Below are 27,685 nucleotides of genomic sequence, written 5' to 3' on the forward strand. Positions count from 1 at the left end.
ATATTTCAAATATATACACGTTTAAAATAACTATGAAAGGTGAGTTGGGAAATTACATATTAAATGGCCCAAATGGTGCTATATAGGGGAAAATAAAGGAAATAAATCTGGCAGAGGAACGTCGGGGCCAAAACCAATCTTAAAAGTATTAGAAAATAGAGTGACCGTACACACTGATGATAGAGTAACATGAACTGAGGCATATGGTCCCTTTTGAGTAAATGCCTTAAATACAAACTAAAAAAATAATGTCATAAGCTTTACAAGCACTATAAAAATATTTGGCATTATTGCAGTAGATAGTAGAAATATATAACCTTTCAACTTAAATAAAAACAAGACTGATGAAATATCAGCTTTGTTCCCATGTCATCCATGCTAAGGAAGAAATAATAAATCAGCTTTTAAGATAGAATTTTTTACAATGAGAGATAAAAAAACAAACAAAAAGAAACCCTAACTGTTTATCCCATGAAGGGAGAAAAAAACAATTTGAAAAGTCAGAGTAGAACTCTCTGAGGATAATATTTAACATCAATTTTTTTGAAACAGAATTTTAAGAAGCTGGTTTTGAATTGTTTATAGAGTTTCTAATTAGCATGCTGAGGAAATACAGGGTCCATCTTAATCCAGAAGCAAGTAAAAAGTTCTGACTCTTAAAATTCTAGGCTCTAGAGTAGGTGCGTGCTGGTGTGCTGGTGTGTATGTGTGTGTGTGTGTGCACATTTGCTGTGTGTTTTCAATAAACTCAAGAGTACATAAGGTGTATGTTATTACATGGTAACAATTCTTGAGCAAGTCTAACTGAAGGTCAGTAGCAAACAAGTAGATGCCACTTGGGTGGCCCTCCAAACTCTCAGGTAATGCGCAGATCTGGCTTGGCATTCATGTTCTGCTTTTAGACATAATGCATTTTTATGTTCTTGTTAGCATTGAAAGACTAACTTGAATATTTTGCAACTGATGAAATGGACAACAGAGCAGTAACCTAGAGTTTACAAGTATTTGGGGCAGTAAAACTTTAGTTCTAGATTTAACTTGGATTTTAGTCCTAATTTAACTTGGACTTTCTACAACGCATTTTTTTTCTATAAACTGGAGGCATACACCACCATAATCCTAAAAAACCTGTGACTTTGGGCTTCAGGGGTCTAAGCCTTCTCTCTAAGTGACTGAAATGTACAACTGGATATTAGACCTGTCTAAAAATTGTCCTTTTCCGTCCTCATATACAAGGGTTCAGCTTGATTTTTGGATAGCTGTCATTAAAAAAAAAAAAAAAAGTGCAAAGAGCTAATGCCCTTTGCTACAAGACAAAACAATTTCTCCTGGACATGCAGTAATAGGAGGCAATGCCATGTGTTGGAAGCATGCACATATTTTATGATAGATATTAATCTGGAGGCTAACAGCTAGGTGCTCTGGTTGAAGTAGTTTATTTCAAACATACATATAATGTTAACCCACTTTGTAACAAAGCCTTCAACATTTCATATGCAAATTCGTTTTTCTTTCTAGTTTAAGCCCAAGGAAATCCCTATAAGTCTTGTCTCCAAAGAGAAAATATAAAGAATTCATAAGATTAAAGAGTTCTTATCAATTGTATAAAACACTAGAAATGTACTAACTAGACAAAAATGTAGACGTCTAAGAGATAGAAAAGTAGAGGACTGCACTGAGATTGCAATCCTGAGAAAAATACATTATTTCTAAATGAAAAAGTAAAAGGAGATAGTATAAATTAAAGCCAGAAGAAAAATTTTAAACCTACAAAAATACGAGTCAATACAAAGTTAAAAACCCATGAATTTTACTATATACCCAAAAGATTCACAAAAGATCTCATGAATATCACAAATTAAAATAAAACAAAAGCCAGAAATATTGTTTTCCCCAAATTGTACTACTACCTGCTTATTGCTTCAGTGGTAAGAAGAAAAATTATCTTCAAATAGTTAAACTGTATACCTACTTATATTTTAACTCTTAGGTGGATCTTGTTATATAATATATATTATCTCTAAAGAAAACTTGTTGATTGTTTATTTTGGCATCTCTTAGGAAATTCCTATTTAATTAGATAAATCTCCTTAGAGAACTCTTAAATAAAAATAGATGCAAATATAGTATGTTTCATATCATTCATTTTAGACCTCTAAGAGTTGGAAAAGCTCAACCTGGAGAAGAAACTAGTTTTATTGAGGGAAGAAACTACTTTCCAGTTTAGAAGAGGAGGGATTATCCCATTTCTGTAGAGGAAGCAATCGGGAAGATACAAAAAGAATGATCCTTGCCTAGTGCTAAGGCCAGAACTACTGTGAATATTGTACCAGATCTTGTAAAAACAGCCACTGTGCTGGCACTCACCGGCCTGGGTCATGGTGTGTTCAACAATAAAACTTTGTTCCAAAGGACGGAACTCCTTTGGGCCAAAAAGCTTTCACCTGCATTATTCCATTAACCTCACTGTTTTGTTATGGGAAATGTGTTTATTTTTTGAAATGACATTGAAATATATCCTTAAAAGAACACTTTAGGTCTCAACAAGATTCTCTTCTCTTTCAGCCAACACATTACCTTTTAGAAATCAACAGTCTACCTCTTTCTTTAAATCATCACATTTCAAAGCTGTAGCAGCTAATAAATGTTAATATAATTTTTCCAAAACTGCAATCTCCCTAAATTTCTATGCTGTCTTCTTTATGCTGTCTTTTCAAGGTAAAGGTATCTTTCCAGTTTTCTTAGCATTATCAGGATTATGGATTTTGTTCATTGTTAAAGTTCATTATTTATGGACATAAGTTAATGTAAATGCAAAAATATCTTGTATTATTCACAAGCTGGCTGACTTAAATCACTCGCTCTTAAAACAACTTTACTGCTCTCCAATCTGTTCAAATGCACGGAAATATAAATTCAGGATGATGTGGCTTTTCTGCAATGCTTTCTTTTCAGGCTGCAGTCTACATGACAGCGTTATATTTTATCCTTGCTGCTGTTGTTGGTCAATCTATAAAATCTCTCTTGAAGACCCCCAAAACAGCTTGTAATTTACTTTTACTTTTGGTGACTCACTGTTTTCAAATTGCCATGTCTGACCATATCCCCCTTCCAGGGGAATTTATGCAGACTCTTGTTTTTTTTTTTTCTTCTACATACTGATTTACTCTAACCTGAGCAATTTACCACTTCTGCATCCATATAGTAGCTCAAATAAAATGAGTTCCTGTGTTAATCCCACAGTAAACCTCGGTAATTCTCACATCACAGGAGTTGTAAACGTTTGTTAACAGAAAAAGAATGTTTTTCCCAAAATAGCTACATAACTCTTAAGACTACTCAAATTCCTAAATAATCCTTTTTACAAGACCCCCGCCAACTTTATTTTGATACATTAAACATGTGAAGCCTCTTTTAAAAGGTATTTAACAGTGACTTCATCAAAACAGCTTCCTAGTTGTTCTCATAATGTCTTTTTTCTAAAGTTTTCAAACTGCTTTTAAGCCAACTTGAATAGTGATGAATGTGAGCCGCTATCAAAACGCTTCAGAAGCATTCTGCCAGACAAGATGGGCAAAAATGTTCTAGATCTGCTCAATCTGACATTAGAGGTCATGCAACGTGAAAAAATGAAATAACTATTTCCAACACTCATTGAGCCCTTCATTTTAAAAATAGCTTCAGGGCTATTTCCACACTCTACATTTAATAATACAATTTTTTAAAAAGGATGTTAGGCTCGGTGAAATCAGAAACTGATCTGCCACTTAAAGCTGGTGAGTCTATTCTTAATGGGCCTCTGGTAGATTTGGGATACTGCCGATAGCAGTTTCATTTAAGAACTTCACTAGTAAAAAGAATGACATCCGAAAAGGACTGCTGGGGAAGACAGGGAAGAGAAGACCGGAGTCTCTTGAGAAGAAAAAGAGAAACGATTTAAATAAAGTCGCTAAGGAGGAAGGAGGTGGTGAGACGCGTAGACAGAAGAGCGAGAAAGAAGATTTAACGAAGAAGTGAAATGGAGCGCAGAGGAAGGCAGAAGCTAATGAGGAAACAAATGGGAAAAGGTAGTGTTTTCAAACAGGCATGCACCAGGAAGGGACGAGTTACGGCCTGGAGTAGCCCCAGTGCTTTCAGGTGAAAGAGATGCTCGCAGAGAACAGGGACAAGCAGTTTACTTCCAGGCTTTGGAGCAAACTAAAATTCCCTGCCCCGAGCCTCTCCCAGCCTCGGCCGAGCGCGGAGGCGGCGGCTGGGGAAGGGACCTAGCCAGGAGCCAGGCCCGGCGTCCCGCTCCTCTGGGCTCCGCGGCCGAGGGAAAGAGGCGAGGATTAAGCGGGGAGAGGTCCCGGCCGCAGCTCGGCGGCACCCCGAAAACGGTCCGGGGCCTCAGCGGTGCCCGCGAGCCATTCCCCCTGCGGCGGGGCGCCCAGCGGCCTTACCTGGGGCGAGGGAGGGAGGCGAGGTCTAGGGCGTCCGCTCGCGCCCGCCGCAGAACCTCTCTGCTGCACTCAGCCCAGGCTTCCACAGGAGGCGCCGCTTCCCCCTCGGGGGCTTGGCCACCGCCTCCGCCGCCTCCGGGGCTGTTTACACCGTTGGGCCCCGCACGCCGCCTTCTCTCCACCCTAGCGCCGTTGCCGATTCGGCCGCCGCCACCTCCTCCGCCGCAGCCTCGTCTCTCTGGAGCATCTTCCAGCCACCGAACCCTGAGAAACAGAGACTCCAGCCGCGCCGGCAGGAAACTCCCCCGCAACTGCTAGGGGGACGAAGCGGTCAGAACACCGGCCGCTTTTCCGCCATTGAGCAGCAGCCGCTCCGCTCCTTCTGCCTATGCAGACTCTTAACCCATACTTGCTTTACTCTTTACCTCTGTTTCTGGGTTCTTAAATTAACTGTTACATCAGTGTTCTTCATTACTCAAATTATTTTTTCTTAGGAACTTTTCCTGGAAGTAAGTTCATGCTACTTTTGACAAGCAAACATTTGACTTCCGAAAGAATTCTTACGGAAATGGGTTTATATCCCAAATGCACCACCAAAAATCTTTGTGACCTTGCATAAACGTCCCTTACCATTTCAGGTGCTATCTTTGCTTGACTCCAAAGTAAACTGATTAAAACTATGAGCATCTAGCTGTTACGTACTTTTGTCTCAGTTTGGTCAATGAAACTCTCAAAAATCCATCAGATTTTCATTATTTTTATCATTAGCCTGTTTGTGGAAAATAAGTTACCATTTATGGAGCCAGTGTTCTCCTTTATTCCGGCATCCAATCATTGTAAATATTTCTCATGGACACATTCTTAGAAGGCCTATGAATAACCTGGCCTCTTACTGATTCTCCCTTTTGGAGTCTTACTAGCCAGACTTCCCCAATAACTTTCAGAGAGAGTTTTCCCCCTTTCCGGGTCTTCTTTTTGACTTCTATACGCCATAGAACTTTCAAAAGTCATCACACCAATACTAATATTACCACATACCCCCTAAAAAGCTCCAAGCTGTTTATGCCTATTCGTTAAGTTAATACTTTATCAAAACTTGTCCAATTGAGTAGTTTTAGCACAGATATTTTAGCACAGACATGCTCTGTTTAAGGCTGACAGATCCATTAGGAATTAACTTTCTGGTACATTTTCCCTCTGACATTTTCCTCACAACTGCGTTTCCTCATAACTGAGCCATCAGTTATCTCTTGCCTATAGAAAGGCAGATAAGAGAAAAGAAAGCTAAGTGAGAAAAGATATGTAAATAGACTAGCACAATATTGGACACATAATAAGTATTCAATAAATGATAGCAAGTATTCTTACCCTTATCCTCACATTAGTTTATATGTATTAAAAACTGATTGCTGGACTCAACTCTTTACTTCCATTTCTCATTAGATCCTCACAGAAACCTTGGAGGAAGCGAGGTTTTATCCCCATTTTACAGGTTGGGAGACTGCAGCCTAGAGGGCTTAAGTACCTTAACTGAAGTCATATAGTCAAGAAATAAGCCTATATTTGTCACAATCACTTGCCCATGCTTTGACGTGACACCACCACCCATCACTTACCCAGCTTCACCAAGGTACTACTAAATTTTTTACTCTTATTCTCCTCTCTTTGCTTCATACTGCCATTGCCACCAACCCAGTCAAATTCACTTTTAATTTTCCAATGTTAGTGAAGGGAGTAGAAGGTGGAAATTGAGGTTAAAGGAGGAAACTTTAATGTTATTCAAGGATGACTTCATCTTAACTTCCAGCCTTCGTCTACCCATTCTCTGCTCCAGTCACACGCAGAGTATTTGCTATCTCTTCCATAAGTCTTGACTTTTCTTGTCTTTATGCCACTTTTCTTTTCTCCATTTGCAATGAATCTCCCTTTCCCTTGGTTCTTCACCATTTCTTACTCCATACTCTCCATTAAAATTCAAATCTACCTTTAAAGCCCAACTCATATACCAGTTCTGTCCTGCAGTCTCCTGGATCTGCCAAGTCAGAACTAACCACTGGCTCCTCCGTGCTCCTGCAATGGCAATGATGTTAGAAGGGCGAGTGATTTTACAGCTCGCTCACCACCTGCGGGAAATATGTCCTATCTGCCCTTCCACATCCTTTCTCCACCCAATTCTATATGGATGGCTTGCATGGCCTATCTTAGTAAGTGTCCTTGCTCTGGCTTCTGTTTGGCTCACCAATGAAGAGTACCAATAGAAGATTGTAGGGAATGAAGGAGGGGAGTGAAGTTAGGGTATTAATTCTTGCCAAATTGCTGGGAGTTGGCTGCATCCCCCAACTAACGTATAGTGCTTCTCTGTGGGGCATCACAGCATCTTTGGAGAGGACTCTCTCTCCAGCAAGGCTTCCTTTCTCTTTCATCTCCTATAAAGTAGCCACACTTTTACTGAACCCAGGGCACTACACTATCTCTTGATTCTCTACATTGGGCTCAATTTATCCTTATTGATGTACCCCTGATTTCCTGCTGAGACCCTGTCTGATGAACTTCGTAATATGCTCTTCTAAGCTGTTAATTTTACAAACCACATTATTACACTTATTAGAAGAATGTCTTCAGGATGTGTCAGTAAGCTCTGATTGATGATAATGGTAAACAGCTAGAATTTATGGAACATAAAGTATGCTTTGGTTACTCTCTTGAGTACACCGTGTGCATTATTCTAATTAATTAAAATCACTATTAGCTAAGCAAGGCACACAGATGCTAAGAGGTTCCCAGAAGTAACTTGCTCATGGTCACTCCAGTGTCTCAGTAGTGTTTAGGACTCAGATCTGTCCAAAGCCTAAACCTTAAGCTCTAGGTCTAAGCAGTGGGTCTCAAACTTGAGTATGCATCAGCATCACCAAGAGAGCTTGCTGAAACAGGTAGTGGGCCCCACCCCCAGAGTGTCCCAGTCTGTAGGTCTGGAGCAGGGCCCAAGACTTTCACTTCTAAAAATTCCTACGTGCAGCTGATGTGCTGGTCTGGGTACCAGACTTTGAGAACCACCAGTCCAGGCATTTTAGGTCCAGAATTTCAGGTGTTAGAATAATTTTCTGGTGATAAATTGTCGAAAAAAAGAAAAAAAAGCACTGCATTTTCCTGTTTGTAAGGAGGTAATACATTCAATCTTAAAGAGTCAATAATGGGGCTAAGTATTTAAGAAAGAAGAGTTATTCTCCAGGAAGATGGGAGGAGATGGACATTCTAAGGACAGGAATGCCCTTTCAGGAAACTTGCAAAGGGAACAGAAAAATAACATAGTAAGATTCTGCTATCCAGTGTTCACAGAACATGAGTGGGATACTCTTGACTGTAGAATGGGAAGCCAACTTTTGCTCACCATATACATACCTTATTCAGTACAAATGTTTATTAAGAATCTCCAAAAGCTAGACACTAGGCATCAGGGCTACACTGATAGAGCAGATAAAGTGCCTGGCCTCAGGGAGCTTGTGCTTCAGATGATGTACATCAGCTAGATAGACTGAATGACGGATACTATATTGGGTTCACACTTCGTCTCAAGAAAAAAATATATCCATAGACGTGATCCAGGAGTCAAATGGCAAAAGACCTAGCCTCAAAGCGAGTGTTAATTTCATTAAATGGTAGGTAAAAATTATTTTATATGCCGAGATAGGCTCTGCTTAAAAGACACACTATTCCTCCAAACGTATTATACAAGCCAGCTTATGAACCTGTGACTTTTTCTAGGAGAAGTGTTGCCTTCTTTCCCAAGAAGGGAGCGGTAGGGGTCGGGGTGGAAATAGTTTCATCATCAGAGGCACAGTCTCACTACTACTGCTCAGCTCCAATTCGCAACCTTCTGAATGGTTTCCAGACTAAGTCATTTAGCAAAGTGATGAAGAAAAAATGGCCCATTAATCTTATGATGCGTGTTATAACTTAACTCTGGGTTTAGCATAGGAAAAATATTATTTGCATTGATTAGAAATATGCTTTATGGCTGCATATATTATTCCCTCTGAACATTCTAAAATTATTAGCTGGGTTGACATGATGAACTGCACAGGAGTACTTCTAGATGACATCTCAATGTCATCTGTTACTCACATCATATAGGTCTAGAAATCAATATGTATTTTACTCAATATGAGATCTTATTCCAAACACCAAAATATGCCTGTTTTTATTCGATGGTTATCATCATGAAACTACCAGCTAAACATCATTTAGAAAATTCAAAGCAAGTAAATTACTGTATTAACTGTCCAACTATGACTATGACTTTCCTCCACTTATAGCTGAACCTAATATAATGATCTGGTCAGTCTGACTAGGAGGATTTATTCATTAATTTACTCAAATGTTCTGAGGTATATTTTGAAGGACTTAAATTATGGTCTGGTTTGTAGGATCCAACAGTAAGCGTGCAGGTTTATCTCCTACAAGCTCTGTGACCTTGCCCAAGTGACTTAGCATCTCTGAGCCTCACTTTCCTAACCTGTAAAATGAAAACAATAATAGAACCCAAGTTGTAAAGCTGAAGGAAAAAAAGTAATATGGTAATGTATTTTGGCACAAAAGAGCAGTTATGCTGATGGTCATTATTTGTGAATACTGTTGCTAAGATTATTGAAAACCTGTTTTGTGTTAGGTGCTGTTCAAGGACTAGAATTTTAAGACTGTTCTTCACCTTTATCCCAGTTTTACCTGCAAAGTTCTGCCATGCACTGGAAAAACATACTGGTATTTCTAGGGAAGGGGACCACTCAGGTGACATTTTTGTTTCACCAGGTATATAAAGTATACAAAGGTTATAGTGTATCTTTTAAGTCCTTTGGACATCTAGTTACCTTTCACTAGAATGATTCTAGTAAATCCTGATAGATACCTGAGACAAGGTCAGGTCAGTGATGTTGGTACCTTTTCTGGCTTAAGAGCATAGGGCAGAAACACAGGAAGAGAGGTCTTCCTTTTCCACTCCTGTTACTAAGAACCCTCTCGAATAATGACAATCTGAAACAGATCACTACATTGTTGCATGTTGTAGAATCAAAGCAGTGTACAAAGCAAAGAGCACTGGCCTCCATTATACTTGCATTTCACTCGAGATTCACTTTTCTAGACCGTGGAGAAAGCAGACGTTCCAACACTTTCCAGGTACTGGAATATTACAATCTGGCAATCTCCACCACTGCATGTTTGATCACACTATTCCCTGCAAATGGAATGCTGTTCCATCAAGGTCAGATTGACCAGTGCAAATACCTGATCTTATTGTACGGTCAGAACCAAATTAACTTACTGAAATTCTGCCCAGCTCAGGGTCTACCTTCTCTGTGAAACCTCCTGTGAGATCCCAAGTTACAAACAACTCTATCTTCTTCAGAAGACACTGTATACTATATAAATAGTAATTTACATATAAATATATATATGTGTGTGTATTTCTTTGTTACATTAAGTTATAACTCCTGTGGTTTCTCTTCTTAACTAAACTGGACCCCCTTATCATCACAGTGGCCATGTACATCATTGTATCCTCCAAAAAATCCAGATAATAATATCATGGATATTATTACTCAATATCATGGATTCAGTATATAGTTGTTTAATAGAAAACAATTAACTAACCACTGCAGAATACTAGTGTCTCTCAAGGTGTGTTCAGTGGATCATAAATCCTATGAGACAGTCCATGAAGGAAAAGATTTCAAATAAATTTGGGATCTGTTGTCCACTGCATCTCCTTATCAGAGACTCATAATTCACAAGACTCGTAAAAAGCTCTGTAGCAAAGAAACTGTTGACTTAGTTTGACCCAGTATTTCTCTTACAAGAGTATCAGTTCTGGAGGTCAAGGACATTTTCCACCTCTAATACAACATCTCTACTGCCTAGTAGAGTGCCTGGCACTTAGTAGACACCTAATAAATATTTGAATAAGTTTCAACATACATTCCCCTTTTAAGCTATAGAAGAAAAACACAGTATATAGTAGATTTTGATTTACTTAAGGAGAATAATAATATGAATAGAAAAATTTACACAAATCATTTTGAAGTATATATATTTGATAATACTTTTTTCCACAAATCTACACAATTGCACATTTAGTGGTGACAGTAAACGAACTACATTTGCTTCTGAAAACTTGCTAAGAAGGATGGCTACTAAAAACTACAACTTGAACCCGAAACAATTGATTTAGTTCATTGGTCCCCACTCCTTAGCAGTTTTAATATAGAAGAAAATAGACGCATATATTTCTTTTCTGCCATAATATGACATCATATAAGGAATGCTATTTTATTAGCTAGAAATAAGATTTGCTTTTGTTATTTTAGTACATTTGATCACATAAGAATAATTCTAGATTTTTTCCCCTCCTGTGACTCTCATAGCATCCCCATCTAAAATAGACTTTGGAGATTTAGATCAAATGTCATATCAATTGTCCTAGACTGCTTACTATGTGCTTTCACTATAGATTTTAATGTCAATAGAGAAAGGAGAAGGAAAAGTCAGAGGGAAGTGAAACAGGTGTATGCAACACCCCTCTCTACTACCGACATTTCTCAGAATTCTGGGGGAAGTTGCATCTATAAGTGGAAAGTTTTTCACCATGGAACTCACGGTGGTTGAACTTCTCGTGAAGAATTTTTTTTTCACTACTGAAGAAAAATATGTTTGATTTTACCATAACTGAAAAGTTCTCCTGTTTCTACTTCTGAGGTTTGCCCTCAAGACTACTGTTTACCTAATGGAAGAGACTCCTATGCATGGAGGAAAAAGTGCACCATTTGAAGAAAAAGCTGAAGGAGTGATATTCAGGTAGCTCCTCATTCCACCAATGAAAACATACACATAGATTTTCCACTTTACACCTCATTTTCCACCTTATTTTCATGATTTTGAAATGAATATGTAGGGTCTGATGAGTTTGTCAATAGTCTACAATTATTAGTGTTATTAAAATAGAATACAAATGATAAGCCATATGTAAAAATGCTGTGTGAATAAACTGCTATACTCCAAATAATACAAATGAGTGAATGGCAGTAAATGCTAAGAGGGATTAACAACATAAAGGATATTAAATAAATGATGACCGTATTTCATATTTATGTGTCTTTTTCTCTCTCACTCTTTTTTTTTTTTTTTTTTTTTTTGCGGTACGCGGGCCTCTCACTGTTGTGGCCTCTCCCGTTGCGGAGCACAGGCTCCGGACGCGCAAGCTCAGTGGCCATGGCTCACGGGCCCAGCCGCTCCACGGCATGTGGGATCTTCCCGGACCGGGGCACGAACCCGCGTCCCCTGCATCAGCAGGCAGAGCACTGAACCACTGCGCCACGAGGGAAGCCCTTCTCTCTCACTCTTACTCAACTCCTAAATAACTAAGAGAATATGCTCACAAATGGTAAGCATGTTTTGGATGTTCGATGTGTGTTTGTGGGAAAGAACAAAAAAAAAACTGCCTCAATTAGGTCAAATATCATACAAGAGATGAATGAGATTAGAGATGGGATTGGGATTTGTGTTAGTTACTCAACAGCTAACCAATCACAGATATGACAGTGTAGTGCAATATGCAAATATACTTTTAAACAACTTCTCTTTAAGTTATCTACTGTCTGTAAAGACAATCACACTCAACTGCTCTGCACTTAACCCCAGAGCTTCTGAGTTAGAATCTGTTAGAAATAGGTACACGTTTCATTGCTTTGGCAACATTTACATGGCTCTGCATCAGGCAATATAACTGCTAAGATCACACTCTGGGAATTCAGGAAAGGCTAGTGTCCAGTTCTGGTCGTTCTACCACCCAACTGTGATCTAGGGTAAATTCCTGATAAAAAAAAAAAAAAAAAGAAAAACCCTGAAGATGCTGAAACAGTATTTCCTACTTCACAGGGTCATCATGGGGTTAAAAGGTCATTAGGATAAAGTGCCTCTCACCCAGGAAACACTGATAAATGCTACTGATGCTACCATCATCATCATCGTGACCGATCAAGAACATATGGCCACATGGAAATTCAACATTCCCTGGGCCATTCACAACTTTCCTTTAAAGGACTCATATTCTATGTGGGGTCTTAACACCTTCAAATAACAGAAAATACAAGTCTTTACGCCTTTTTTTCTGTAGCTAATTTTGGCATCGTTCACCTCTGTCCACTTAAGTGTTGGTTTAGCATATTCTTGTCACACAAAGAAGCTACTTCCCAAAGAGAGGAACAATGTGTCAAGTGACAAAGACATTGAGTGAAGTCTTTCACATCCTAGATTGTCCACGGTACAGCTCAGCTGGTCTCTGGGTTGGAAGGCCTGGGTCTACTTTGCTCGTCTGTTACAGGGGAAGGGACATGGTCCTTAGCATGTGGTCTGTGAAACAGAGGCAGCTACGGGTAGAATTATAACACAAGCAGAACTGGCTTCAATTCTTCCTTCTTAGGTCTTTTTCTTCTTGTTCAGCTGTTCAAGGAACTTGCCTGCCCTCTGTCCCTGCCAGGACGATGTTACATCTGCCTGGATAAGTAGGTCACCACTGTATATCAGGAAAGGTCTTATTTGTAATCATCAGGAACCAGATACGGCTAATTTGAGCAGAAAAGGAAACTTTTGGAAGTTTCTGGTTAGGTCTCAGTAACTAGAAGCAGACTAAACAACCGAAAGCCAAGGCTATGCTATTGCAATTATAGGATCAGGCCAAAGTGATGTTATAAGTCCTAGCTGGCCTTGCTACCAAGCAGGAACAGGAAACAGGAGGTTGACCCAGCACTGCTGGCCTTGCTTCTTTACATCATTTATTTGTAATTCAAAATCCAAGAGAGGGGTGCAGTTGGCCAACCTGAGGTCGCCCGACTGTTTTCCATCTGTAAGGGAGACTGAGCATGTGAGTAAACAGTGTATCTGACATGTTCAGCTTGTATAACGAGAGGAAGGCTCTGTTTCTCACCAAGACCCACAAAGTGGAAAATTCCCCAAAGAGAAAGGAATTTCAGATCAGATGCTTGGAAAGTTAAAAACAACAACAACAAACAAATGCAGATGTGGAATTAAAGACATGGAGTCATTAAGAACCTATATGTGGAGTGATTCAGACCTGAGTTCACATCTGGAGCAAGCTACTCAATCTTGCTGAGCTTCAATTTTCTTTAAAGGAAACAACGTGGAAGATGATATCCACATGTAACTTGTGGTACACATGAAGGAGGGTAGTACAGTATATGATGCCTGGCACATCCTATGCATTTTCTAAAACTACTAGTAGTACTATTATTATTGTTACTTATTATACAATTTATTGTAGAAATTAACAGGGAGAGTATTAATAAATGTTAATACAGTGCTAAGTGTCACATTTATGATCTCAACTAATTATTTGTTGATTCAACAAACATTCCACGTATCAAAAAATAACTTGTTAGTATGTATATATATATATATATATATATATATATTTTTTTTTTTTTACAGAAGAAAAGAAACCCTGAGGCTTAGGAAGTGTAAACAATGTACCAAAAGTCAGTCACTTAAGAGGTAATGGAATATTATTCAGCCTTAAAAAAAATGAAGGAGATCCTTTCATTTGTGACCATATAGATGAAACAGGAGTGCATTATGCTGACGAAATAAGCCAGACAGGATAAATACGAATGATATCATTTATATATGGAATCTAAAAAGAAAAAAAGCCACACTCATAGAAACAGAGTAGAAAACTGGTTGCCAGGGGCTGGGGTGTGGGTGGGGAAAAGAGGGGAAGACTGGTAAAAGGGTACAAACTTTCAGCTGCAGGATGAATAAGGTCTGAGGATCTACTGTATAACATAGTTACTACAGTCAATAATACTGTATTGTATAACTAACATTTTCTGAGAGAATACAACTTAAGTGTTCTCACCAAAAAAAGAAAAAAAGGAAAAAGGTGTCATGAGCTGTTAGATGCATTAATTAACGTGATGGGAAGGATCCTTTTACAACAGATATGTATATCAAATCATCATGATATACTCTTTGACTATCTTACAATTTTGTCAATTATACCTCAATAAAACAGAAAAAAAAAGAGGTAATAAAGATGAGACTCCAATCCAGGATTATCCAGCTCAAAAAACTACACTCTTAACCATTACAATATAATATCCATCCATATGTTGTAACTGTAAAATGCTTAACACAAAGGAAACGTTAAATAAATGGTATTTATTCTAACTCTAATGCTTACTAGATATTAGTTACGTGGTATGCTTTACTTCTAACTACAAGGGTATAAGGTGCAAATTCTTGCTACAGAACATAAAAGCCCCTGTGGTACCCTGTAGGATAAACACAGTGCCTGTAAATCTCTCATCTCTCAACCCAGAGTCTCCTCAAGTTGGAGGTCTTTACCCCCTTTATAATGTGGGAATAATGCCTTTCCCACATTTGCACTGGGCATGAAAATCCATACTTCCAGGTGTATACTGAACCTCCATTTAGCTCCTCGTCACCTTGGAATCACCAGACCAAAGATCATTTATTCCATTAATATAAATGATCTAGGGATAGAAGTACAGAGTATACAGAGAGTGTTGGAGGAATCCAAACAACAAGTCCTCCACTCTCAAAACAAATTTTAGAGTTCCAAAAGTAAAGAGCAATGTTTGGAAATAAAACTAAAAATGAAACTAACATCTACAATTAGCCAAGTATTTATTATGGACCAGGCTACTTACTAGGCACTTGATAAACATTACAGCTCATCTTCCTGCAGTCCTTCAAAGCATATAATATTGTTTCTATTTCATAGAGAAGAAAATTGTATCTAAGCAGGTTAGTGATTAGCCCAAGACCACAGGGCTAGGCTGTAAGAAAAGAAGGCCAAGTTTCAGTGGTCAAAATGGTGATGGATGTTATAACTAGAAGATTACGGCTAATCAAATAAAAATATTCAAAACGGTCCTAATGTATTATTAGGATTTCTTTAGAATAACTTGGGTGCCTTAGTGAATACAGTAGTGGTAGGCACTACAGTCTCTTTAATTTGCTAATCATACAAATCTACTTTAATATTCTTGGTGACAAGGAGCTAACTACTGATAAGACAGCTTCTTCAGTTTTGGGGCTACTCCAGGGTGAAATGCCGGAACGTCTTACTGCCTGCAATGTTACCTAGTTCTACCAGGGGGAATAAAGCAGAACAAGTAGCCACTGTTCTTGACAAATGGATACAGTTTCAGTTTTTCAAAATATGAGTGTCAGATTCATTCATTGTATCAGATAGATTGGCTTTGCCCATTTACTAATGGATGGCACACTGCAGACACACGTTGGGTCAAAGGACTCAATGTCACCTCATTGATACTGTCATCAATATAATTTGTATTGGCCTTTTGTCTCACCCTGACTTTAAGGACTATGTGAGGAGATCCAAGTCTACAGACCATGGACTGATCACCTCTGCTTGACACAGTATTCTCTGCTCATTTCCAGAGGGGACCAAGGATGAGCTCTTGTACTTCTGAGTCTATTCACCCTACCTGGCAACACATACTAGCTGGGCTGATTGGATCAAGCAGGAGCCCCAGAGTTTAAATTTCCAGCTGCATTGGAGGAAACAGAGGCTATGCCCCAATCCCATAACCCCTCACTTCTTACTGCTAGCCTATCCTAGGCTCTTCTTGCTGATAGGAGTACTTCACGCTAAAAATTAATTTTGCTTACCTGATGGCAGTCACACAGCCTCAAATGCCATTTTTATAAATAAGGCAACCACCAATGGAGTGTGATTTAGGGTTTTTTCTTCTGTCGACCCTGCCTACCCTATAAAATCTCCCATTACTGCATCATGGAGACTATAATCCCTTTCCGAGGGAACAGATTCTTTCCAACCTTAAGATGAAATAAGAACTTACATTTCCATACTGCCCAAGAGGAAATAAACTGATTACAAAATGCAGGAGAATGACTGATTTTCCACATTTGTTGTGTTCATTAAAGGGTTTTCGAATAGACTTGACAGTATTAAAGAAGTTCAACACACACAAAATAAAAATTAATAAATGAAGAGAAAAAAATTGCATTTACAACAAACAACAAAATAAACACATTGATATATAAAAGGTTGTTATACATCGATGAAAAATGGATGTCATAAAGTCACAAACTAAAAAGTATTAACAGCCAATAAAGATATGAAAATATGTTCAACCTTGCTATTATTAATCAAAGAAATACAAATAAAATAATTCAGGTGTCATATTTTACTGACTAGAATGACAAAGTTTTAAAAAACTTGATAATACTGGTATTGATATTGATAATACTGGTACTGATGAGTGTGTGTAAGAAACCACACTGGATGTTAAATTCTTGGTAGAAATAAAAAGCACGGTAACCTTTCTGGAAGACAATATGTCAGTATGTACCAGAACTGACAACCAGCCATTCAAGTTCTAGAAGTCCATTCTAAGGAAATAAACAAATGCTCAAAGACATATGAACAAGGATGCTTGTCTCATTGTTTAGCAAAGCAAAACAGAATAATCTAAATGTTGAACAGCAGGGACTGGTTAAATAAATAATAGAATGCTGTTCAACCATTAAAAATGATGCTGCAGATTTTTATTAGGTGATGAGTAATCATACTTATATTACTAAATGAAAATGCTATAGAACTGCTTTGTAGTTTGATATAATAATTAAAGGTATTTTATACTTGCATTGTATTTATATGCACCCCGTCACAAAAGAGTTTCCAAAGATACCCTCAAAAATGTTACAGAGATGATTTATCAGAAATGGGATTTTGAGTTATTTTTCCTTTTTTCTTTAAATCCTTTCAATTTTGGAGTTTCTGCAATGAGCCTGTATTATTTTTACAATTAAAAATATTTAAATTTACAACAAAAGGATCTAAATTCCTCCAGTTTTCCATTTATTTTCCACCCTGGCTCGGGGTATTTGTGTAAAAAAAAAAAAAAATCAGCTTATTTTCTCTTTTGTATCAATCTAAATTTACTTTTCATAAGTTAACTATTTTAGTCTGGCAAAAGTTTCACACAGGAAAATTGTTAAGGTCTGAGTATTCTATTACGTTGAAAAGCACTGGAAACTTTGAAATTATTTCTTTCAGAATTTTCATATAATACTGAAAGGCGGGGGGTGGGAGGTAGCAAAATGAAGGGAAATAGATAGTAGTAGTCAACTTCAATTAAGGAAAAGCAACAAGAGGCAGTTTGTACTCTTTTGATACGGCAGAAGCCCCATGTGTCAACTCATGCTAAAAAATGTATATATACACACACATATATGTTTGTGTGTATTATATGTATATGTGACACACACACATAATTAATCCACAGTCTTAGGCTAATCACTCATTGTGGCAGAAACAACGAGCTGTGGACTACACTTTAATTAGCTCCTCCAGCCTGTAGAGGCATCACTAGGACCAAGATAGGAACAACATTCTCCATCTCCGCTTGCATCTGGGTATGGTTCTATCCCAAAGAATGTGACCAGAGGTGACCTGAAGAGTTTATGTCTGAAGGATAACGAGTTGATAATTGTAGCTTGCAGCTTCCTCTCTCCTTTCCCTTTTAGGACAAACGTAGAGCCACTTGATGAAGGTGGTGGGTCCTTGAATAACTGAGCAGAAAACTGACCCTCAGACCACCAAAGTCCATACTACACTCCTGAGTGAGTGAGAAATGAACTGTCCATGTGTTGCTCCACTGAGGTTTAAGGTTTATTATTTAGTGTTTAACTAACGCATTTTTTCTTTACACCTCAGTTGCCTTCTCTGTAAAATAAAGTCTTTGAAAAGGATCCACTGTAAGTTTTTTCCATTGCTTATGTTTTTATCTTAGTTTTTAATTCTCAGAAACATTGCGCGCATTTTACCTTTTAAGTTAGTAAGTCTACTTTTTTTCCCACAAAGACGGGTTCTTCAAGTTATGGAGAAGTCATAGCAGACTGTTGCTTCAGTTTAAGATACGCATTCACATATGAGATGAGAAGGGTGAGGACCCAGAGAAACGCCTTTGACAGAGGGGAGTGAGAGCATACTGAAGAACGTTTAGTAATAAAGAATTCAGATGGGAGAAACGGATGCGTTACATCTAACAGATTTGCTCAAAGGAATTCTGGAAAGGCAAATATGTGAAAATGTATAGCAAAGACATGAAATGCCTTTTGGTCCCTAAATGGATTTCATTTCAAAGACGTGCATACTGCAAATACATGTACCATAACACTTCTCTGTCCACTTTTAGAATTTTCTAAAGCCTGACAGAACATCTGCAGAGAGAGGATGTCATTCCAAGATAATCGACTGCAAGTTACTAAATTAAGATTAAAATGTCCTTAACCTTGAACAGTTTTTAAAGAGATTTTAGAAGAAAGGAGCCCTCCAGGGGGTTGTATAACTATATAATTGTACCCTTTCTAAAAGGCTATTTACAGATACATAATGTTTCCCCTCCATTCTTTAAAGTAAAATATAGGATAAAAAAAAATAGTTTGGGGATAATATTTGTTTGGGACAGCAGGCACTGCTAATCAGTACCACTCTCTCCTTATTCCTTACTATCAGAGCCCTGGTTTAGGAGACCCCATTATCCTTAAGGCTAAGGTGGCCAGTTTAAAATCCGAGCTGATGAGATCTAAGTGCAAGTCTGCTGACCATCTGTGGTAAAAAATTTGCTCTCTGAGTTAGACACTGCCTTTTTTTTCTTACTTAATTTCTTTTTTTTTTTTTCCTTTTCTTTCTTCCTGCCCAAATTGTTGGAACACTACTGGAGATTCTGGGGTCGCTTTGAAGCTATGTGGACGTGCTAGAGATGTGGAAGCTGGAAGAGCGAAGCAACCCAGTCCCCTGGTGATGCCCTTCAGCAGCTGGACTAACGCTAGAGGGACTATCTCCAAACTTCCTGCTACCCGTGGAAAGTAAGGTAAATCACTCATTCACTTTCTGTTACCTACTAACTGATCCAGAACTCTAACCTCAGGGTTGTAGAACCCTTCTCAGTAACCCATAGTCATACTCATGTTCCGGACTCCTGATCATCAGACTTGCTTATAGCAGATGTATGGGGAGGGCGGGCTCTTCTGGAAGCCCTCATACTTCCTCCCCTACCCCCACCACACACAAATAATGATCTTTATGTCCACTCATCCTTCTATCTACACTCAGAGGCCAGGGCCCCCAGGAAGGCTTCACTGACAACCCTTTACTCCTCTCTACATGCAGAAAGGGTAGAGGTGTGGGCTCTGGAATCAGACTTCCTAGACTTGAATTCTTAATCTGTTACTTACCAGTTTAGGACGCGGGCAAAGTAGTTACCTTCTCTGGACACCCCTGTAAAAGAGGAACACTAAGTAGCACCTATGTACCTTACTGAAAGGATTAAATGAGCAAATGCAGGTAAAGTTCTTATAATTTTTTCTTGGGTCAATCAATTCTAGCTGCTATTGTTACCTTTGACTAATTTAGGGCAGAGTCCCTTTGCCCTCCTTTGGTTCTCTGGGCCGTCTCATTCACAACACACACAACCGCATACTGCAGCGTTTTGAAAGGTGGTTCTCAAAATGTGGTCCCTGGGCCAGCAATATCAGCCACACCTGGGAACTGGTTAGAACTCTGGCACTGGAGCCCAGCAATCTGTGTTTTAACAATATTCTCAGGCAAATCTGATGCACACTAAAGGTTGACGACAACTGAGAACATCTGTCTCAGACTCTCCTGGAGGCATTCACCAAAAATTGAGTTACAGGACCTTACACCTGACCAGCTGGAGAAGGGGTCTAGTAATTGCCCTGGTTATCATGCTTGTCATGATTTTTCAGCACATAAATGTTTGAGAATCACTGCCATTTTGAATGTGTGTTTCACTTGTCTGTTTTTCCAGCGGACTTTACTTCCTTGCAAGGAAGGTTTGTGAAGATTTGTTGCTGTTGTTTGCATTATTAGTTTTATTATGCTAATTCTAGAATCTCTGGTGCATAGTGCAATCTCAGGCAGGAAGTAATGGCTCATTAAAACAGGTATCCCAAAAGTCTTAGTAGAACTTCAAGATTAATTCCTTCAGGAAGAGGTAAAATTGTCATTAGATGCAGATGATATGATTCTATATATAGAGAACCCTAAAGACTCTACATGAAAACTACTACAACTGATAAACGAATTCAGCAAGGTAGCAGAATACAAGATTAACATACAGAAATTGGTGGCATTTCTTTATGGCAACAATGAAATATCGGAAAGGGAACATAAAAAAACAATGCCTTTTAAAATCACAACCCCCAAAATAAATACTTAGGAATAAACCTCACCAAGAAGGCAAAAGACTTATACGCTGAGAACTGTAAGACATTAATAAAGGAAAGTGAAGATGATTCAAAGAAATGGAAAGACATCTCATGTTCTTGGGTTGGAGGAACTAATATTGTTAAAATGCTCATACTACCCAAAGCAATCTACAGATTTAACGCGATCCCTATCAAATTACCCATGACATTTTTCACACAATTAGAACAAATAATCCTAAAATTCATACAGAACCATAAAAGACCCAGAATTGCCAAAGCAATCCTGAAGAAAAAGAACAACGTTGGAGGCATAGCCACCCCAGACTCAGACAGTACTCCAAAGTCACAGTAATCAAAACAGCGTGGTATTGGCACAAAAACAGACATATGGATCAATGGAACAGAATACAGAGCCCAGAAATAAACCCACACACCTCACTTAATCTTTGACAATTAATCTTTGACAAAGGAGGCAAGAATATATAATGGGAAAGAGACAGTCTCTTCCGCAAGTGGTGTTGGTAAAGTTGGACAGCCTTATATAAACCAGTGAAGTTAGAACACATCCTTTCACAAATGAACCTATCTACACACGAAAATAAACTCAAAATGTCTTAAAGACTTAAACATAAGACATGACACCATAAAACTTCTAGAAGAGAACACAGGCAAAATATTCTCTGACATAAATCATACCGATGTTTTCTTAGGTCTCCCAAGACAATAGAAATAAAAATGAAAATAAACAAAGGGGACAGAATCAAACTTACAAGCTTTTGCACAGCAAAGGAAACCATAAACAAAATGAAAAGACTACCTACAGAATGGGAGAAAATATTTGCAAATGATGCGACCAGCAAGGGCTTAATTTCCAAAATACACAAACAGCTCATACAACTTGATGACAACAGAAGCAAACAACCCAATCAAAAAAATAGGCAGAAGACTTAAAGAGACATTTCTCCAAAGAAGAAATACAGATGGCCAATAGGCACATGAAAAGATGCTCAACACTGCCAATTATTAAAGAAATGCAAATCAAAACTACCATGAGGTACCACCTCACACCAGTCAGAATGGCCATCATTAAAAAGTCTACAAATAACATATGCTGGAGAGGGTGTGGAGAAAAGGGAACCCTCCTACAACACTGTTGGTGGGAATGTAAGTTGGTGCAGCCACTGTGGAAAACAGTATGGAGGTTCCTCAGAAAACTAAAAATAGACCTACCACATGATCCAGCAATCCCACTCCTGGGCGTATATCCAGACCAAACTATAATTCAAAAAGACACATTCACCCTGATCTTCACAGCAGCAATATTCACAATAGCCAAGACATGGAAACAACCTAAATGTCCATCAACAGATGAATGGATAAAGACGATGTGGTACATATATACAATGAAATACTACTCAGCCATAAAAAAAAGAATGAAATAACGCCATTTGCAGCAGCAACATGGATGCAACTAGAGATTATCATACTAAGCAAAGTAAGTCAGAAAGAGAAAGACAAATGCCATGATACCACTTATATGTGGAATCTAAAATATGACACAAATGAACCTATCTATGAAACAGAAACAGAATCAGAGACATAGAGAATAGACTGGTGGCTGCCAAGGGGGAAGCAGGTGGGAGAGGGATGAACTGGGAGTTTGGGATTAGCAGATGCAAACTGGTATATATAGATTGGCTAAACAACAAGGTCCTACTATATAGCACAGGGAACTATATTCAATATCCTGTGATAAACCATAATGGAAAAGAATATGAAAAAGAATGTATATACATATGTATAACAGAGTCACTTTGCTGGACAGCAGTAATTAACACAATGCTGTAAACCAAGTATACTTCAATAAAAAATAAGTTAATTAAATTTTTAAAAAGATTAATTCCTTCAGAAGAACAAGTACTACACATTCACAAAAAAAGCACCCTTTGAAAGTTTAAATTTTTGAATTTCTTTGCCACTTCCTTAGTTTTGATCATCTTGGACAATATACTTTTAATATTGACTTTTAAAAATAATTGTGTTTCAGTGTTTGCTATCCTTAGAGAGACAGAAACAGATAAGTACAACTAAATACTTATTTTTCAAAAGTCTCAAAAGTATAAGGGAAATGAAAGTAATTATATCTTCAAATGATTTTGGGGTATGTTTCTAATTCCATACTTCTGATGCGATTAAAGATTAAAACTGTATTAAGACATTTGGGACATGCCGCATTGGTATTAAATGAATTTAATTTTGCGTAAAGTGGTAGAAATATTTTCTTCAGCAAACATACCTGCAGATATAAAATCACAACCATAAATCTACAAAAAAGCAAGCTATTGAATGAAATCTGATTGGTTATTTCCCTGCAGTATGGATCTGCTAATAATTTAATTTACTACTTGCTAACAGAAGCCAAAATTTAAATATACATATATATATGTGTGTATATATATATCTCTCTTCAATTTTAAATCATTCATATATATGAACAAGTATACATACACATATATAACAATTGTTCGTATATATATATATATATATATATATATATATAAACAATTTAAAGTAAAGAAAGTACATCTGGTGGCCTATTTTTTCCCCCCGATTTCTAAAGAACACCATATTCTATTCTAGGCAGTGGAATGTCAATCCACCTTAAGGGCTGTTCAATGAGCATATCTGAGAAAGCACTGGTTTAGCCAATGATGTACTTATTGAGGGAGGCCCTAGTGCCACTGTCAAGAGCTTATCCACAGGAGAGATAAGAAGGTACTTGTTTGGTTTGTGAAAAGAAGTAGTGAGGAATGGCAGGTAGCTGCAGGCTGATGACACGTGATGTCCATATATATGTAGAACCAACACGCCCATAATTGCACCCATTTTCCATACCCAAATCCAAAGCCTTTATATCATTAATCCCAGGCAAAAATGGTAAGATTCATGTGTGTTACTATCCCACGGCTTCAAGATGCCTATAAACTCATATGAGTATGTCTTAGTTATATCAGTGGAGGACAAACCAGGCTTCTATCACCAAGCCCCATTCCATAACAGGCAAACCAGTCCAAGACTTCTCTGAGTGCTGCAGGAGAGTCTATGGAAGGGGCGCTCACTCCACTGTGATGCCTAAAATGCCTTTGCACAGAGCAAACATTCAATACATGCTGAGTGAATGAATGAGTGAACTGGTGTCATAAAACAGGCTTATTTCAGGGAAATTCCATTCAACAGGCTGGCATTCCTTCCTACCCATCTTAACTGTTAAGCTCGCCATCAGACAAAAATTTAATTATAAAACGTTAGAGCTGAGGAAATTTTAGAAACTATCTACTCTCCAGAGGTATACAACTTTAATTTAGTGGTAAAAATCACTAGGAGTGATTTAGGAGTCTATCAGACCTGAGTCCAAATTCCACATCTACCATATTTTGGTGAGCAAATAACTACTTCTGAGGCTCTGTTCCATGTATGCATTATGGGATATCATAATAATACATACATTAATTGTATGACTATCAGGGGATGAAATGACACAATCCATTTGCCATGGTCGGCTAAGTAATTTGCACCAAGTAAGCACTCAAGACATTAGCCAATATTAATAGCGGAGAGATGAAAACAAAACTCTGGGACTGATGCCTACCCTAGGGGCCCCAGTGGTCATAATGACTTTCTTCCATTCAGCCTGCTCTCTTCTCACTAAGACTAAGGAAGAGAAGATGAACAAATTAGGAATAACAATTGGAAAATGGTTTTATACTCCCTGAATGAATGGAATTATAATAAAATGATTCATGAGTTCTGCAGAAATATGATGAGGCTTTAGATCTTTATGTTAGTTCTCTACAAAACCAATTTATGGCCCTAAGATGTACCTTCCCACCCAGCCCCATCCTTACCAGGATCAAATATCATTGTAAATGGAAAAGTCAACAACACATAATCAACAAGCTAAGTTACAAGCCAGTGAAGTCTCGGAGGTTTGATAGAGAAAATTCAGATTTATCATTATATGTAAAAATAAGATGATATGAAGAACTCAATCTAAAAAGTATTACCTGGAGATCTAAAATCTCTACAATAGTGCTATAAAATGTAAAGAGCTAGAAATCTATTTAGATGGTTTTCCTTATAAGAAAGCACTTTCTGTATAACTTTTAATGTACTATTGATGAGAACAATTCAACAAAATTCAAATAAATACCTGCAGATGTCCTACAAGAAGAAGAGAACAGAGTTAGATGTGACAGGGGATAACTGGACTTCAGGATGAGTAAGACCCTATACTTGACCTCAATAAATTAACATGAAATACAGTGGATGAGTCACGTACAGAATGTCAGAATTCTAAAAGGCCAAGCTAAGTACCAAAAGGAACATGTGGGGACTCTTAAGAAGGAAATAAAATATTGGTTAGTTGATTACGAAAAGGCAGAAGGGAGTAGGTTCCCTTTGGCTGCTCTTTGAAGAGATCACTTCCTTTCCCCCCTAGTCCTGAGGCTAGGGTGGCATGGGCAATAGAGGAATGTGGGGACTGAGAATCATTTCTACTCTCACCAGAGTGGCTGGAAGCAGATTTTCTTACCAGGATGTAGTAGTATGCTAATATTTAAGGGTTCTTGAGGTCAGAGAGAAGGGTTTGAATACTCCGGCTCCATCTCTTGCTGTGGGTCAAGTTTCTTACCTTTCCAACACCTCAGCGTCTTTACCTGAAAACTGGGGATGATGATAATGTCTCCCACCTGAGTGGAGTGTGAGAACTACATGATATAGTGCATACGCAGGGCTAAATTTGGTGCCTGGCAAACAGAAAGTGCTCAGTACGGCAGGCGAGTGTAGTGACAATAAAGGCAAAGATGACGGGGGTAGTGCCGGTGTTGCTTCTGCCCCCAGAACAGGCTCTGACTGGGAGAGAGTTAAAGCACCTTTGGGTTCATGGGGGTTTATATATAAGCAACGGTTGATCAATGTGAGCTGGTTGTCCAAATGATTATGTGCAATCTAAGAAAAAAATGGGCCTCGGATCTGCTCAGCTACTTAATAATATTAGCAGCGGTAGTAGTCAAAGAAGCTAAATTTTATTAAGTGTTTATATGCCAAACAACGTGCTGAACGTTTTAAAAGGATTTACTCACTTATTACAACGAGGCTATACACTAGGTTCTGATAATGTTATTCGTCTCTTTCAGGTGTTGAATGAGCCTCAGACGGGTTACAAAAGCACCTAAGATCCCGTTGTCAGTACATGACGGAAATGAGTTCAAATCCAGCCTGTCTGACTTGTTCTTAATCACTAAGGTATGAAATTAAGCATGTTGCCCTTTGCCTGATTCTCCTTCTGAGGCCTGAATATTTCACTTAGCTCTCTGAGTGCAGAAGAGAGAAAATTCTCTCTCCTTGACCCAACTTGGCATCAATATCCAACTCCCCTTCTCAAAATGGGTTGCTTCAACGAGCAGCAATGAATGCCGGGGTCATGGACCAGTCACCTTGATGACTAAGAGTCAGACACTAGGGAAAGAAAATGCTCTGTGACAAACCTACCCTTGTACAGAAACAAGACAGAAATGGGGGAACAGGGCAGAAGATAATGGAATAAGGCATAGGAAAAATAGCACCTGGCATCGTGATAGTAATAATAATAATAGTAGTAGTAGTAATAGTAATAATAATAGACTTTACTATGCTCTAGGCATTGTATTAAGTGCTTGGTGTAAGTGACTTCATTTTAACATTGAAAACAAGTCTATGGGGATGAAATATTATTAACATCATTTTATAGGCAGGAGTATTGAGGTTCAGGTAATCAGGTAAATTGCCCAAGCTCATATGGTTAGCAAGTGGAAAGCAGAGATTGGAACCAGCACCTACACTCCTAACCATTATGCTATAACCATTATGCTGAAGACATAAGAATTCCAATGGTCTTTCCCCATAACCCACTCCTGCACTCCAGACTTAAATACTCCAAGATCAAGAGAGAGCAAGCTTGGAGCTGCCACTCTTCAGTGAGTGTCAATCATTTCAAAACAGTGTATTTGCTAACAAGATGCAGTTCTTGTGATAATCTTCTCAACCAGGTATCAAGAAACAGGAAGCAAAGATTCAAGTAACAGTATGTTCCTACTTACGAGGAAGGTGGGACAGCATAGTTGACACTGGGCTTAACTGTTCTGGAAAAACGTGGTCCCAGTAGGCATACGCGCTGGTACATTTTCCCCACCTACCAAATACAAAAGAATTATTTCATTTCCATGTTGCTCTTCAAAGTTCCACCTCATTCGTGCCTGTCATTCATCCTCTGGCCTCTTCCTGTCTCCATTTCTGTACAGAAAGGTGCTGAGTCTCTGCTCTCGGATATAAAAAGGGTGTGTTAGGAGAGGGAGCCATGGTACCTCAATGTCTTTTTTTTTTTTCATCTTAATTCTATTATGCCAACTCCACTGAACTTAATTAGAGTGAATACAGAATTACACAATTACCCTCTGTTCTATTCTTCAGATGTTATATTTTGATAAAATTTACGACATGCTGCTCTCCCCTTGAACACCAGATGAACACTAGAAATGGATGTGTGTTGACATAAAATCTGTTATAATTACAATTCAAGTATAGCTTACATAATGATAGTGTTAACATAAAATTATAGATGTGTAGAGACAACGTGGTCATGCATTTTTTAGTATAAGTACATGCTTAGACCAATATCTGTTAGCGGAATGAAGATGGAAGAGAATTTTGGTTAAGCCACAAAGGCTGTTTAAGGACTTGCAGATAGCTAAGGGGAACTCAAAGACCAGTAAGATAGTATTTCCCCTGCATTCAATTGCAAATTCAATTGCAAAGTGAAGGGAAGATGTGTAATTTCCCCTATGGAAATTATAAGACAAGTACATTTTTTCCCTTGAATACCTGGGTAAATGCTT

At 38.3% G+C, this 27,685-nt stretch overlaps 2 protein-coding genes across 2 annotated transcripts in view; both read right to left on the reverse strand.

Annotated features, from left to right (window-relative positions):
• The window catches only part of LOC149743958 (uncharacterized), a 167,444-nt gene that overhangs the window by 133,920 nt on the left and 5,839 nt on the right, over positions 1-27,685 (reverse strand). The window contains exons 2-4 of the mRNA XM_089905974.1: positions 26,891-26,982; positions 19,761-19,803; positions 4,443-4,706 (exon numbers count right to left, since the gene is read on the reverse strand). Coding sequence (XP_089762100.1) covers positions 4,443-4,706; positions 19,761-19,803; positions 26,891-26,982 — 399 coding nt within the window. The remainder of the gene's footprint in view (positions 1-4,442; positions 4,707-19,760; positions 19,804-26,890; positions 26,983-27,685) is intronic.
• The window catches only part of LOC149743961 (uncharacterized), a 120,033-nt gene that overhangs the window by 84,554 nt on the left and 7,794 nt on the right, over positions 1-27,685 (reverse strand). The gene's annotated exons all lie outside the window — the stretch shown is intronic.

This window comes from Delphinapterus leucas, unplaced genomic scaffold (genome assembly GCF_059928025.1).
Source record: "Delphinapterus leucas isolate spDelLeu-1000000601 "Yukka" unplaced genomic scaffold, BTC_Dleu_Yukka2 spDelLeu_asBTCV2_sq40, whole genome shotgun sequence".
NCBI lineage: Eukaryota > Metazoa > Chordata > Mammalia > Artiodactyla > Monodontidae > Delphinapterus > Delphinapterus leucas.